General features: G+C 47.9%; 1 protein-coding gene across 1 annotated transcript in view; it reads left to right on the forward strand.

Moving 5' to 3' along the window:
* Nucleotides 1-13306: 13306 nt before the first annotated feature.
* The window catches only part of csmd3b (CUB and Sushi multiple domains 3b), a 138035-nt gene continuing 136560 nt past the window's right edge, over nucleotides 13307-14781 (forward strand). The window contains exon 1 of the mRNA XM_061267724.1: nucleotides 13307-13523. Coding sequence (XP_061123708.1) covers nucleotides 13307-13523 — 217 coding nt within the window. The remainder of the gene's footprint in view (nucleotides 13524-14781) is intronic.

Genomic DNA, 14781 nt, shown 5'->3' on the forward strand with positions numbered 1-14781 from the left:
TAAAAAGCAGGTTTTAAGCCTTTTTGGGCTTGATGGATTCCCTTGCGCCGCCTCGCCTCTTTCTCTCTCTGCCTTTTCTATTCTATCGATTCTTCCCTCCTTCCAAATTCCCAACAGCTTTCTGCTTTTACTCGTAAAGGTTTATTAGAAGCCTTTCTGAGTGTGTGTGTGTGTGTGTGTGTGTTTGTGCATTTCAGCCCTGATTATCTCCCTGCCTATCTTTCTCCACCTCCCCCCCCACCCTGTTCCTGATAACAGCCCGCGGTCATGAAAAGTTTTACAGATGTCAGTTGGCAGTCCTTGTCAGCGCATGCCGCATAAGTGTGTACGGGTGCGCGCTGGCAGACCTTGAGACCCGTCAGCAAGTCCGCCTGTCAAAAGAGGACACTGGCATCCTGCCCTCTCGTCCATATCCACATGTCTCCGACACAGTGGCGAGAAAGCTAACGCGGTAGCTGCTGCACCTGAGCTCCCTTTCCGCCGGAGGTCACGCCCGCCCTGCCGAGTCGGTCTATCCGAGGGCGTTTATGAACGCACGAACCAGAATGGCGTGCCGGAACCGTCGGGCTTTTTTTAGATGCTCATACTCTTCCCTCCCATGCCATTTTGACACCGGAAGGCCAGCTGGTGTTTACATCCTGAAAGCACTGCAAAGATATAATTTGTTTTGGCATTTCCCCCTGCAAAGAAATATTTTGATGAAATGAAAGAAAGCCTTTCAAGGCTTCGTTTGCACTGCAGCTCCCCAACGTTCTTATTTAGTATGTCTCACTACGAGCAACCTGTAATCCGTTTTTTAATGAGTCAAGTCAGATATTTGGAGTCGATCATTTCTCGTGACATAGTGCTGAAGCAAAGTGGATGATGTATTGGTGCAAATCTACTGCGATGAATCGGTGCAGTGTAGAACATAAAGCAAGGTGATAAGGTCTTTCTATTTTGACCAAAGGTTTGAAATCCTCCCAGCATGCTTGCGAGATGACATGAAAATGTCACCTCGTCCTCCTGCTTAGCGCACGTCGGGCCTTTACATCCTAACTGCCGTTCGGAGCCGTTTCTTCCCCGCTCCTCGCCAAGTTGAAATTTTCTGCGCTGAAGAAACGAGACAAATGAAACGAGTTGCGCCGCTTTAATAAAAAGGCCTGAGCTGCATTCCTAACGGTCGATACCCAGTTCACTTTAAGTCGATTTAAATCAAATCGCTTCGACGGTACTCGTGAAATTGAATTTTCGGAAAGATAAAATAACGGGATGAGTGCGGAAACGCCGCTAAGTAGACATTTCAACAACATGTTCCATTCCTTTTAGTTTTCCCCGACGACTCAGACATCATGTGGCATCCCCACGGTGGGTGATGTGACCTTCCCGTAAGAATGCGACAGTTGCCTCGCGGGGGGGGGGGGGGGGGTGCGTCGTCATCACTGTCCCTCTTCTAATGAATCACTTTGGTTTGCTTTCACCTCCCATACGCCTTTTCTCAACCTGTTCCGTCACGTCGTCTCCGGCGGTCGTCAATGTGGCCGCTGGGAGAGCAGATGCCAGTGAGCCAGATAAAGCCGGTTAAAGCAGCAGATTTCTTAACGAGGACGGACGTATATATACACGCTCAGGGAAAGAGTGACGAACAGGCTCGGCGCGAGAAAGGGGATTATCAACGCGCTCGCAGCTCTGTGGGACGACGTCGGGAAAGTTAATACCTCGGGGAATCGTCTGGCTTTCAACATTCTCCTCTACTGTCTGCCCTTTTAGAATATGCAGCAAGGTAGACATACGTGTGGGACTATTCTGGACCATGTAACTCCTGACGGGTTCCGTCATTCATTCCATTCCTGAAAGTGCATTTTATTTTCAAAATTTGAAGGCCCGAAGTGGATGTCGAGGAAAAATGAAAATCAAGTTCGATTGCCTTCCTACCTCCCAATTCGATGTCCTTGATATAAAAATGTAGTTCATTGCTTGGCCCCGAGTATAAAGAAAATGAGCGCAACACGTCTTTTTTTTTTTTCCTGTTCTCATTTAATTAAGGTGCTCTCGCTACGTTTTATATTTTGAATGGAAAGCCCAAGGCATCCCTGGAATTGAATTGATGCAACCGTAGCGATTCCGATCTTTCACGCTGGCACTCGGCGGGCGGAATTTACAGTGCGGTCCCAAGGGGAGTCGATAAATCAAGTGCCGCGTGTCCTTTGGATCTGGTGTGTTATCAGCCCAGGCCGTTTGCCCACAATTTGGTTAAACTGCACTCAAAGTGCGGGTCAATACTTTGATCATACAATTACTTAGCATGTAGCAACTTCAAAAAGTTTCGACACAGGAGGTGAACATTTAATAGTTCTTTTTTTGAAATGTGCCTCTTTTTTGAAAGCTTGGTAAAAGCCGTGTCCCGAGTACTCCCCTCACTGCCTGCCGTCGGGCTTTAAAAGCAAAGATGTGCGGCGGTGGGAGATTATGTATACAAAATATATCTGGCCACTTTCCAATCTGGCAACGCCGCCGCTGCTGCTGATGTAGCTGCAGGAGGAGGCCATGGCCAGGAGTTACAGCCTGGCGACAGGTTGACAGCGCTGTCACCAAAAGAGCGGCTGAAGGACATCGCTCGGCACAGCCGAGAGTTTGACTAACGCTCTTTGCTCTAGCGCTGCCAGCAAAGCCCGGGCTCGGTCCAAATTTGAGAGTCCGGGCGCCACTTTGACGCTGCCAGCCCTGCTGCAGACTGAGCGCTTGGACAAGGAGGGAAGGAAGGAAGGGACTGCAAGGACGCGATAGAACACCGTTGCACACGTCAACGTCTTGGGACGTCACGCCTTTCCTTAAGACACAACAGTGGCTGCCTTTAAACCCTTTGTCTTGTCCCTTTACCTGCTGTCTCCTTTACAAGTTTACCCTTCAATTTTTTAATCCCCCCCCCAAAAATGGTAATCCAGTTTGCACACACACACACATAAGGGAACAAAAAAACGTTTGCGATAAGTCTGCCCCTTCTCAGAGAGCTGAAATTGCTCTCAGCTGGGAGCGGCTTACTTTGAGGATGTCGCGTGTCGGCAGTGCGAAACCAATAAGAATCCATTCCATTGAATTCCCCTCCCTCCCGGCGCCTTTCTCTTTGCAGCAAGACTCACAAGGCATGTTCTTCCTTTCCAACACACTCACTTTGTGTGTCAAACAGCGAGGCGAGAGAAGATAAGGTGCTGATGAAAGCGCATCAATGACCGGGATGTCCTTGATGAGTTCAGTCATCATTTTCAAATTTCAGTCAAAATCGGGCATTTGTGGAGAAAAATTCTTTGAGTGTAGCGTGACTGTACGGTAAACAGGTTGTTGATAGATTGGTCCATCTTCTGAATCACCACCTTTAAATTCAAGTTACGTGCTGCTGTTTTGGTTAGCAACACATTTCAGTTCAGTAGCCAACTCTCAAAATGTCTGGGAAATCATTTTCAATGAACCTAACAGGCATGATTTTGAAATTTAATTAACCATCTCTGCCACTCATCAATGAAGATTGTTTTGTATCGTTTTTTAAAGATACCCGTTGAAGACAATTGTGTAACTGAGTCTTTGTGCTGTCCATCACCGAGACAAAAATGTCCTCCAGCAACAGCCTGCAATAATTTCCTTTATTTGTATCGAGCACTTTATTTGAAGCCCAGCCGCCTGATGGGGGGTTAATTGGCTAGGCGAACGCCGTCGCTACATTAGAAAGTGAGTGGAATACATCTAAGGGCTTTTTAATGGCTCAAATTATCACTGTCGATCGTGAGAATAATGAGGCGTGAACAGTTGGAATCTGGTAGAATTTGTCTGAATCAATTGTATTGTCAGGGGCTTCAATGAATACAGCATCGTTCCCAAACAGAAAACGGACAGTTTGAATCGTCAGCCGCATGGCAGGAAGGAGGACTCAGGACGGCTGATAAGATAAGGAGAACTAAAGGTGACTATTAAGAAAGTCGGACATTAGCAGGAGACCAAGTAAGTGATGCTAGACCCACCGAGCCAAAAAGGAGTATATTTTATTTCGGCATTTGGAGTTTGCTCTAGCAGAATTGAGCGTCATCGTGTACAATGGACACTTACCCCCGGGCAGCGCTTTTAGGTAAAGCAATGAGCGGCGGGCGGGCGGGCGGGCGGCCTCTGTTAGTTCACGAACGAGCGATTTGCGCGCCTCGTGTACATATTTCATCCTCTTTATGGCTTGTTGCACTCCATGATGAAAAGTCAGAGCCATTGTGCCGCAGAAGCCATTAGAAATGTGCGCAATCAGCAACTCCGATTGCCTCTCGGAATGCCTGTTGCACACTCACACAGGCAATTCGCCACCTCCGCTTGTTGCACCTCATCACTTTCAACTTCTACATGGCCCATTCCAAGAAAACATAAGAAAAAGTAAATGGGCCCGCACCTCTCGCATCTGGACCTTGCGCTACTCTTCGGCCGTATGTAATGTAATCCGCTTCCTGCATAGCAATGCCGCCATTTAAATTCCATGCGCATTGATTGGGAGCAGCAGAGTTGTTTGAAATAAAATGTTCCAAAGAAAAGCTTTCCTCTCATCTCCATGGCCTTTGAGCTATGATGCGAGGGGGAAAAATGTTCTGTTTGAGGAGTAACGGAAGCCTTGTAATGTACGCTTAATCGTATGCGATTATATTGTCGCTTACTAACGATGGTCAGTCAAGTCAAGTCAAGTCAAGTTTATTTGTATAGCCCTAAATCACAAGCAGTCTCAAAGGGCTTCACATAGACAGAAATTGACAATTATTCTCAAAGCATCCCCTGATCTTAAGCTCCCAAAAGGGCAAGGAAAAACTTAAAAACCCCTAGCAGGGGGAAAATGAGAAACCTTGAGAAGGGACCACAGATGGAAGGATCCCCCTTTCAGGATCACCAGGTTGAAATGGATGCAGAGAGGGCACAAATGATACAACATGAAAATCAATTAAATAAAAAGTGGATGTCCATGTCACAGCAGAGGGCTGCCGAAAGGAGCCCTCAATTGTCCTGGCAGTGCTCTTCGAGGAGGTTGAGCTGCAGTTCCCCTATCCTGAATTGGCCACGAGAATCCAGATAGCCGCTGTCAGCATGGGTACCACCTAACCACCTCCCCGGCCGGGGAGGGGGGAGGGAGGGGGTGGAGAGGGAGAGAAAACAAACTCCAGCCGAATCGGCCACTACAGGTTAGTTAAAGAGCAGCAGGAATGTCATGAATTGACAAACACGACAGATTGAGCACATCCTTTGTAGTCGTTTGTCGCATAGCAAGGAGGTCTTGTTCCGTTTTGCTTTATTTGGATCCTGAGAAGAGGCAATAGTCGTGGCACGACTACACAGCTAGTCCCAATGCAATGAGCATCTGACACTTCCTGACCGAGACGAGCTTTGGGTTGCTGGAGCAAATCTTACGAGGCGAAAAATCGGACAGCTATCTTGCCAGGAGACGTGATTTTCTCCAATAGCGCTCCATTTCAAACCTTAGAACCGACTAGGCGATGTTTTATTCAGAACAATCCAGGAGGCAAAAGAACAATGCAAATGTAGAACTTGACCACCCTTCCAAACACATTGGGCGTACTGCGAGATGGACCATTTTGTGACGTAACTTTACGTTTCTTGTTTTGCCTTTGCATTATTCTCATCGAGAATGCTTGGTGGGTATTCGCGGCAACTTTGTTTTGAAGGACTTGGCTGCAAGGACCTGGTCTTTAATTAGTCTCAACATATACGGTGGAGTTTTCCCTCCGCGCGAATAAGCGTGACCAACTCTGGATCCATTATTGCACTGCCCACGTTGTATTCTTTTTTTATTGCTAGGCCCAGTTTGTAATTACCTGCCAGCAAGGCGTTGACGATTTAGGCGACATTGGTTTGTCTGTGGACACGACTAGGCTAAAGGTTTTCGATTTATCATTCTGTCATTTGTTGAAGTGGTCATTAATCATCCTCAGATCAGGGTTTTATCTTTTGAGTTAAAATATGGCCAAGGTCAAGGTTGCCCTAGCCCTTACTTTAAAGCCACGGGAGTCAATGGAGGCCGTTACGGAAACCGACCACATTGGACCTACACGGAAAGATTTTTGCTCTCCTTCTTTTTTGGGGCGTATGGAAAACAAGACCCGTGACAGCTTTGGGCTTGACGGATACAGACAAGCAAAAGGAAAAAAGTTCATTCCTACGGGAAATCTAGAGCTTCCAATTAATTTAGCTCAGAGATAAAATGGGCGTCGTCCCTAGAGGAAAAAAAAAACATTGCAGTAGCCGACCGAAAATAACATCAAGCGTGTATTCCAGTTTAGGCGAGCCTGCTCACTTTCTCAGGCGTCAATCACAGCAGCATTTCCTGTCAGCTGTCACATGACATATTCATCAGCAAGTGCAGCTGGGCAGGAATTTTAAGGAGATTATTTCAACTGTAGTCGTTTCCTCTCTGTCCATTTCTGAACTTTAAGTTGGAGAACCAGCTCATGTTGCTGCTAGTTCATTTGGGATCTCGTTCAATTGAAAAATGGAATTGATTTCTCGGCTATGAATTGAAATTATTTTGGAAGGCGCAGATGGCAAATCAACTTCCTACCGCTTGAGGCATTGCCTGTGCTGGAAAGTGAATCACCATTTTGTGGCCATTTGTCTTTCTGAAAGGGCTACGCTAAAAAAATCATTTGTTGACAAAAGTTAGCATCTCTATCGCTCGATGACTCTCATTGCATCTCCGGCGCTGATACTCGGAACAACACTGGCTAGTAACAAAAGATTTCCACGCCAAGTGGGCTTGGAAACTCAACCTCGGGTCTAACCCAGTTAAATAGCCACCTAAAGCCGAGCCAAAGTCACAAAGCCTAACGTATCCACGAGAAATGCCGGGCGGCCGTCCGGTTTTAAAATGCCTCGGTCCTTTCAAGCGGCCCCACCGAATCTGGCGAGCCGACAACTGAGCAGAAGAGCCGCTTGAAGTCTGGGATTCAATGTCGGCCTCTGTGGTGTAGCAACCCCTGCCCTCCCTTCAAGTGCTGGCAACTGCTTTGTTCAGTCAGTCAAGGCTGGTTCAGAGGTTCTCGGCGAGGGCTTAGTGGCAGAATAGCGCTTCAAAAAGAGCTACCCGAAGGAAAAGAACAGCCCAGATAAAATCTGGTCTTTGTCGTGCAGATTTCTCTCAGACTGAGCGGCGGTTTGACATCAGTGTGTTTTCTTAAGTAGCGCTCCCTTGACATATTCGGGCTTTGATTGCTTCTCCCTACACGTGCTCTGTTTCGGATATCTGCGTAATCCATATCTTCTATTATTCAATGTCTTCCACGTGCTTTATAAATGCGCATAGGAAATGTTTCGGGTACAGTAAAGGAATATGACTCCATTCAGATTGGATTATGGCGTCAAGATTTAAATTGGGCGATGGATGTCGCGTTACTCCGACCTGGCGGATTAAGCGAGGCCAAACTGTCGCTGTTTGCTCAGTCAGAACGGGATGCAAAGGATTTGGGCGTGACATCGTATACATTTGTTTTCTTTCCAAGATTAAATGTTTGACCCGACCGCAAAAGAGTTGGCGCCCAAATAGTCTGGGCCTATCGGGTATTCGGCTCACTTTCTGGTCGGCGCGGTGTTTTTTGTCGGCTCCCATCTCTGCTCCCTGCGACACTTCTTAACTCCTTTAGCTGAATTGCAACCGAGTTTCATTTTCACTTTGAGGACTACCCGTGGAGTGCTAGCTAGGATCATGTTGAGCGACCGTGCCCCGCAAATGTCGTTGCATCTTGTTAATCCATCGCCTGCTGACCTTTGCCTACTGCTGACGGCCTTCCAATCATTAAATGATTCAAGATATGGGGAGATTTTTTTTTAAAGGAGATAGGGATCGACTCACCGGCTGACTCACGTTCTGACACGGAAGCAAAGAATTGCGCATTGGAGTCGCTTTGATTTGCACGAGTCGTCACTCTTCCCAGGTTGGCTGCGATTCTGTCGTCACGGCGAAATGTAGCGCGGGGAAATCTGCTGTCAATAATGCTCATTGGAAAATTTGGATTATTCTGGTTGAAGCGCATGATTCTTCTGTTGACAATTTTTGAACAAGTGTAGCCTCGTTGTTTTTCTTCATTAAACTGAAAGCGATCAATTAGATCACCCCAAACACACACACACACACACCGAGAGAGCCCTGCTTCAACCTTTCCACTCCCCTATCCACAAACACTTGTTATTTATGAGTTTGCGGCCGACAGCTTGTACGTTGGAGCTGGATTAACAGCCGACTGCTTCCAAAGGGCTGAGATGGAGACAAACTGCTACAAATGATTTCCTGGATTAAGTGGTTGAACCTTTAGATTAGAAACAACCCCCCCCCCCCCCCCCCCCCGGCCTCCACCTGGGTCTGCCCCTCCAAGTCTTTTCACTGTTATCTCTTCTCTTGCGATAGAGGATAAGGGAAAAAAAAAGACTTTACTCCTGTGGGCAATATGTGGGACTTAAAAGTAAAGTGCGATAAACAGACCAAAAGAAAGGGAGCGAAAACTCAAATTCAGTCCAGAATGGCTGCACTAACATTTGGTCACGTCTTGATTGGAAATGAGGAGAAACACACGTAGCACATTGCTTCCATTTTGAATAGCTCAATTAGCATTAGCGCACAAGCCAACATCCTGGCCAGGAAACCTTTGCAGTCGATGGGCTTTTCGAGACAAGCGTGGTAAATCTTTCAAGAGCAAATATTTGTCAAGTTCCTTATCGCAACCTTCAAGGTTTCTCCGTGACATCAGAAGGGTCTGCCGCTGACAAAATATATTTGGCAAAAAAGCAGTCTGGGTTCCCAAGACATTCTTTAGGATTTCATCTGAAATGTAATCTTGAAATTTGACGTCAGAATGACACTTTAGGTCTCGTTGGATTTGAAAAGGGCTCGTTCAATTCCCGCACCTCATATCATCCCCTTTTTCATTCAGGATATTGAGCCTAATGACATCCCTACCCTCCACCTCATCAAATTGCGTCTGCGTATCTTTTATCACGCCGGAGCGAGTGATATTGTCTCGACGTGTAAAAGCCATCAGTCAAACTTGTGTGTGTTTGTGTCAACGCTAGCCCCCGGCATCTTGCTGAAAAGTCGATGACGTTGCCTCTCCGCATTGACACACGCACACACACCCCAGCAATCTGTCTGTGGACGTACCCTCCCCGCGAGCGACAACACTTGTAAACAGGCAGCTGGGGACAAACAAACACTTGTCTGCCTTGTTGTGTGTGTTTGTTGGAGAGCGTGAGCGCCATTGTCGCTGTTTGCAAAACAGGAAGCGACGAAGCCCCCGCGAAATTCTTGTCTGTTAGCTCATCGGTTAACTTTGCCTAAAAATGCTTTGTTGCATCGCTTGGGTAGCTTCAGAAACAACCCCCGAGATGAATTTATTAATTCGACAAAATAAGTTGAGACACACAAGCGAGGAATGAGTTGAAATTGTATTAGCTTCGCCAACATCCTGCTTTTTTTCTGGCCTTGCCTTCCATTTTGTACTCTTTTTAAAATTAATTTGCTAAATGCAGAGCTGGCCTACGAACCAGCGGACTGCCTTTGTTGAAAACCTTGGCAAAAGCCCAACACGACTTTTTTTCTTATGCGCTCCGCCTCAATCTTCTGGCAAAGTCTCGCCTTGCGCCCGGGTGTACATAACTCGTTGCGAGTCAACGGAGAGGTCGGGGCGAACCGCAAACTTCTCGTTTATGCCACGTGGACCAAAAGCTGGGATGAGAGCTCGCTTGTTTGGTTTTTTTTCCTATCAAGAGCTGAAATGTTTTGTTTTAAAAGGCGATCCTTGACCCGACTTGTAATCTCTCTCCGTTAACACATCGGCGACCTCTTTCTCCTACCGCGCCCGCCTCGGCACATTTTGGAACGCCTGTTGAAAAGAAGCAAACAAGTGTCGCTCCCGCTTTGTCTCGGCGACCCGCCGCTTGTCAAGAGAAGCGGCATGTTGAAAACACCTTACGCCCGCCGTAGCCATTTCACATTTGTTTTTGTCAGCGCTCCAATGCCTCCTAGCAGCAAATGTTCCTGCTTGTGTTCCTTTCCTCTTACTGAGGATCATGTTTCACTTGTCTCCATGGCACCAAAGCTTTTGGCAAGCGTTTTCCCACTCGTATAGTATAGATGAAGTTCGTGCGGCAAATCAGAAGTAGGGTTGAAAAGCATTTGTCCATTTTTTTTCTGTCCGTTCATTTTTTACATGAATATAAATATTTGCCCACGCAAACAACATTAAATATGCACCGAATCAAATGTTGGTGCGCTCCTTGAGGCTTACGTACCTAGCTCGCACCAGTAGCTACTTGCTAATGGTTGCAACAATTGCAACAGTCTCGCTAACATCATCGATTTTTGACTTTTGCCGTGCACATCTTTGTACGAGTGAAGGGACAGATCTTCTCTTCCTTTTGCCTTGAGCCTTTACCCGCCGCAGACTTCAATTTTTCCTCGGGTTCCCCTCACAGACACGGCAAATGGCATGGAATTTAGGGCGATAACAAATAAATGTTCCATCTTGACAGCTACAAAGCCGAGGAGTCGTTGGACCGGAATGGGAATGTATCAAAGCCGAGCCGATCGCCGGTACTGAAGCAATCGCAACCCTAATGGCGGCAAATAAATGGGCTGTTGCCAGAGAAGAGTTCATAAATTTCAACTCATTTGATGCACTTGGTGGAGCGCTCTCCAAGCTAACAGCTTCTGTCAGCAGATTGACTTGAAACAAGTTTGGAGCACCCGAGCGGACGCATCCTCGGCCATCTTTACCCGACTCGTTATATCTTGCTGTCCCTTCGAGTCCGAAAGCCTCACGCCGGCCCGCCCGTCCTTCCGCTGCTTCTCATTTTGTTTTAATCGCCTCCTTTCTCTCTGCCCACCGTCTCCCCACTCCTCGTCTCATTCGATATTATTCACCCGAGCTCGGCGTCTGCAACCTCCCAGCACTCCCTTCTTGCCAATCCCCCTCCAGCGTCTTTCTCTCTCTCTTTCTGTGTCTCTCTTTACTGGGACGTGAACCTCACACATGACTTATTGATTTCTCCGAGCAGCAACAAGCAGCAGACGTTAGAGGGAGAGGAAGGCGGCCGGCGAAATCTTTCCACTGGAAGTCTTCAGAAAGCAAAAACACATAGGTGCGCATGTTGCCACGAGACGGGGGGAAGACACTATGCAGATGAAAAAGCGAGGAGATAGAGTGAAGCCGCTTGCTCGGAAGGTTGTTGCAGGAGCGGGTGTAGGGAGTGCGCCTGTAGATGGCAGGAGAGAGCTTCATGAAGCCAAGCACACACACATTGGCACACACACACAAACGTCCATGAACCCCCTCACATTTGCGTCGATACACCTGTTTGGATATGACTTGATGAAATGCTCTCGTTCGAATCGGCCTGCATAGATTACACTAAAGATGCATGTATTGCTGCATAAATGAATGAATCAAAAGCAGCCGCAGCAGCAGCATCATTTAGCTCTTGGATGATTATACCCGGGTGAGAGATTGACTTAACTTGATTGGTTTAACCATTGATGCGTGCAAATGTTCTATTTACTGTTTAAAGTTGGATCCGGCTTTGTAGTTGGAAAACCGAGGAAAGCCAAGTACCAAAATGAAAGCAATTTAATCGTGTACAGCGGAGGCTCGTTTCCGTATCCCGACTTTGCAACCTTTTCGAAAACGGTCAAAAGTGACCTTTTGCTGAAGGCTTTGAATGAGGTGCTAAGTGGCGCCATCTGGTGGAGAGACTTTAAAGTCTCTCTTGCGTTTATGATGTTCTCTTGCAGTTCCTAAGCTCCGCCTTAATCTAATGCCACTTGTAACCTCGAAACATTGTAATCCAAGACCCGCTTGTATGCAGGTGACAGATTAGGGAGGAAAACAACAACAAACAAAGCAAATTGCTCGATTTTAATTCTTGTTCCTGTCATGACGGAGCACATTTATCTGGATAATGCAGTCTTTAATCCCCGTCATTAAAAGTCACCTTGTTACCCGAAAGGCTCTGTCGACTCCACTCTGGAAATCCTTAATCGGTAGTTGGCGAGACCCAAACTTGTCGCTGTGACCTTGCAGGACAGGCACATGCCATGCGGCGAGTAACGGATGGTTGGAGATGGCTTTTGATGTGATGGGTCGCAATTCAGAATTTGACAAAATTCTCTGGCATTTTTTTGCTGCTAGTTGCTAGTTATCAATGATGAAATATAATATAGCTAACAATAGGTGTAGTTTGACTTTTCTGACGAAGTGCTGCATCCGTGAGTGAAAATAATGTCTTGCTTCCGCTTTTTTTTTTCTTTGCTTCAGTCTTTTTCTTGTGCCGTTGGACTTGGCATACTTATAATGCTGCATAGATTCCCCGGCCCATCCCCTGACCAGTAGTCCCACCCACCCACGCACGCTGCCTAGGAGCTTAATTCGCTGCCGCCGCCACCAACTCCCCAACTCCTTCTATTGACTTAATTCCACGAGACCAGCAGAAACAGCAGCAGAGGAAGAGGAGGGTAGCGGAGTGGTTTGTGTGTGCCAGCTCAAACAGCCCACACCGGTGTTCCTTTTCCCTCCTCCCACTTGGGTTTTAATCACGGAGCCGCTCGGGCTGTGACTCGCGTACGACTGATGCGCGTGACTTAGGAGCTTCCGAGGAGCACTTGAAGGCAGCATCTCGCACCAGCCCGCCGCACTCGCAGGAGGAAGACGAGGCAGAAGGATGGAGCGGGATACGGCTCCTCTGCTTTGAGACCACCGGGATTTCTTTCCCTTTGTTTTTTCAATCCTGGGGGAACATAACTTGAACATATCACGGCAAGACTATTTTTTTTTTTCTGGGGGGGGGGGGGTGGGGGTCAAGAAAGAGTGAGGCTGATTGTTTTGCGCCACAGCGAGGACCAGGATGCAACAATTCCCGCATCCGCACTTGAAGAGAAGAGTGGAAGAGGCTGTGAGGTGGTGAAAAACTGAAAAAAAGGATTTATTTTTTGGGGAAGGAGGGGGAATACCAAGCATCCAGGATGCTTGGGTGCATCCCAAAGGAGTAAAAATGTGGATTTGACACGCCAAGTCTCCCTTAACATTGATGGCTGATTTACAAGTCACTTCTCCGCTCGCCGTCGAGCGCCATATGATGGATTTATTTAGTCTATGTTAGACGGAGGAGGAGTAGGAGGAAGGAGCAAAGTCGCGCATCCCCCTCTCCCCACCCTCGCCCCCTATCCGCTCTCCTTTCCGATCTCGCCCGCCCGCCCTACCTCGCACCCCCTCCCTCCTCCCCTCCCGTCCTCGTGTTCTGGATGTGAAGCAGCATGCGGCCCGGTGAGAGCTCAGAGGGCTCGCGCTCACCTCGCCGCGGAGGATGCGTCGGAGCCCGCACTAGCGGCACGGAACGCCGTCTGATGGAAGGAGGAGGAGGAGGAGGAGGAGGAAGTGTCGGAGGACGACAAGGGATGACCGAAGGAGGGATGACTGCGCGCCGTCTCCTGTGGATCGTCGTCCTCGGCTCGCTCTGCACGCACGCGCAAGGTACGGCCGCGTGCATTCAGGGTCGTGGCACTGGTTGAGCCCCCCCCTCCTCCATCCATCCATCCATCCATCCATCCATCCATCCATCCATCCATCCCTCCCTCCTTCTCATGGCCAACATCCTTCTCTGCCCTTTCTTTGATATGAATGCATAGAGTGTGAGGAATGGGTGAAGAGCTATTGAGCTGTAGCTTCTTCTCCTCTGCTGGTTTTTCTGCTTCCCTCCCTCCTTCCCGCCGAGGCTTCGCCTCAATACAGCCATTGAGCCGGTAGCCGATAAATATTCTTGCAGTAGCTCTTGGGCTGTGGCGGCGTGAACGTGAGCTGATTATTCCAAATTGTGTGTGAGTGTGTGTGTGCATGTGTGCGGGTGTTGTTTATAGCAATCATCTCCCAGCCTTCCTTACGCAGCACTTTTTGCTCCCATAGATAAAGCTCACCCTATTTCATTCGAAATTTCTTATATAATGAACAGGGTGCTCCCCCCACTCCCCCCTCCTCTCCCAATTGGACTCAAATGTTACGATATTGACTATGTGGCGTCACATCCTTTGGTTTTGAGGACCAGGAAGATGCTGCGTGGGTTAAAGAATGGACCGACACCTTGGCCCGACTTTCAGAACTTGCCAGTGGTGGGTGAAAGAAGAAGAAGAGGAGGAGGAGGAGCTTGTACAGGACGTGGGTAGCTAAATGCTGGACGCCGCTGAGGAGTGTTTGTCACCGTCAGGGCCAAGTGGAGGGCGATCATTTGGAGTCCCAAAAAAATCCCTCTGCAAAAGAGCAACATCTGCACGAGCACCTGCACCAGTTGGGGAAAAGGCTTCACTTGAAGTGCCTGACTTTTTGCTAAATGGCCATAATTAGACAACAACGACTCCCTTGAATTCTGTGTCATAGCATCCTATCTCCAGATGGTAGTTCAATCTTCGCTTCGTGGCAATGCAGTGCGACAGGATTCCCTCCAACGTGCGAGATCTAATTTGGAGTTTTATTTGAGCCTGCCACTATGTCCCTCACACCCTTCCAGAGCTGACTGGAAAGAGCAAGTAGGGGGGGGGGGGGGTAGCCTTGGGGCAGATTCAAATTAAGATGAATAAAATGTCAAAGGTAAATAGAGACGTGGGCCAAGCAGCCAAGCAAATAAAATCCATTAAAAGGCTGAACAAAGAAGAGGTAAATAATAAAAAGCGTTGATAGTTGATGACATTTGCTGACATTTTGGAGAGATTGCGGTGCATAGCGCAAATACTTTGGCAGG

Source organism: Syngnathus typhle, linkage group LG20, assembly GCF_033458585.1.
Source record: "Syngnathus typhle isolate RoL2023-S1 ecotype Sweden linkage group LG20, RoL_Styp_1.0, whole genome shotgun sequence".
NCBI lineage: Eukaryota > Metazoa > Chordata > Actinopteri > Syngnathiformes > Syngnathidae > Syngnathus > Syngnathus typhle.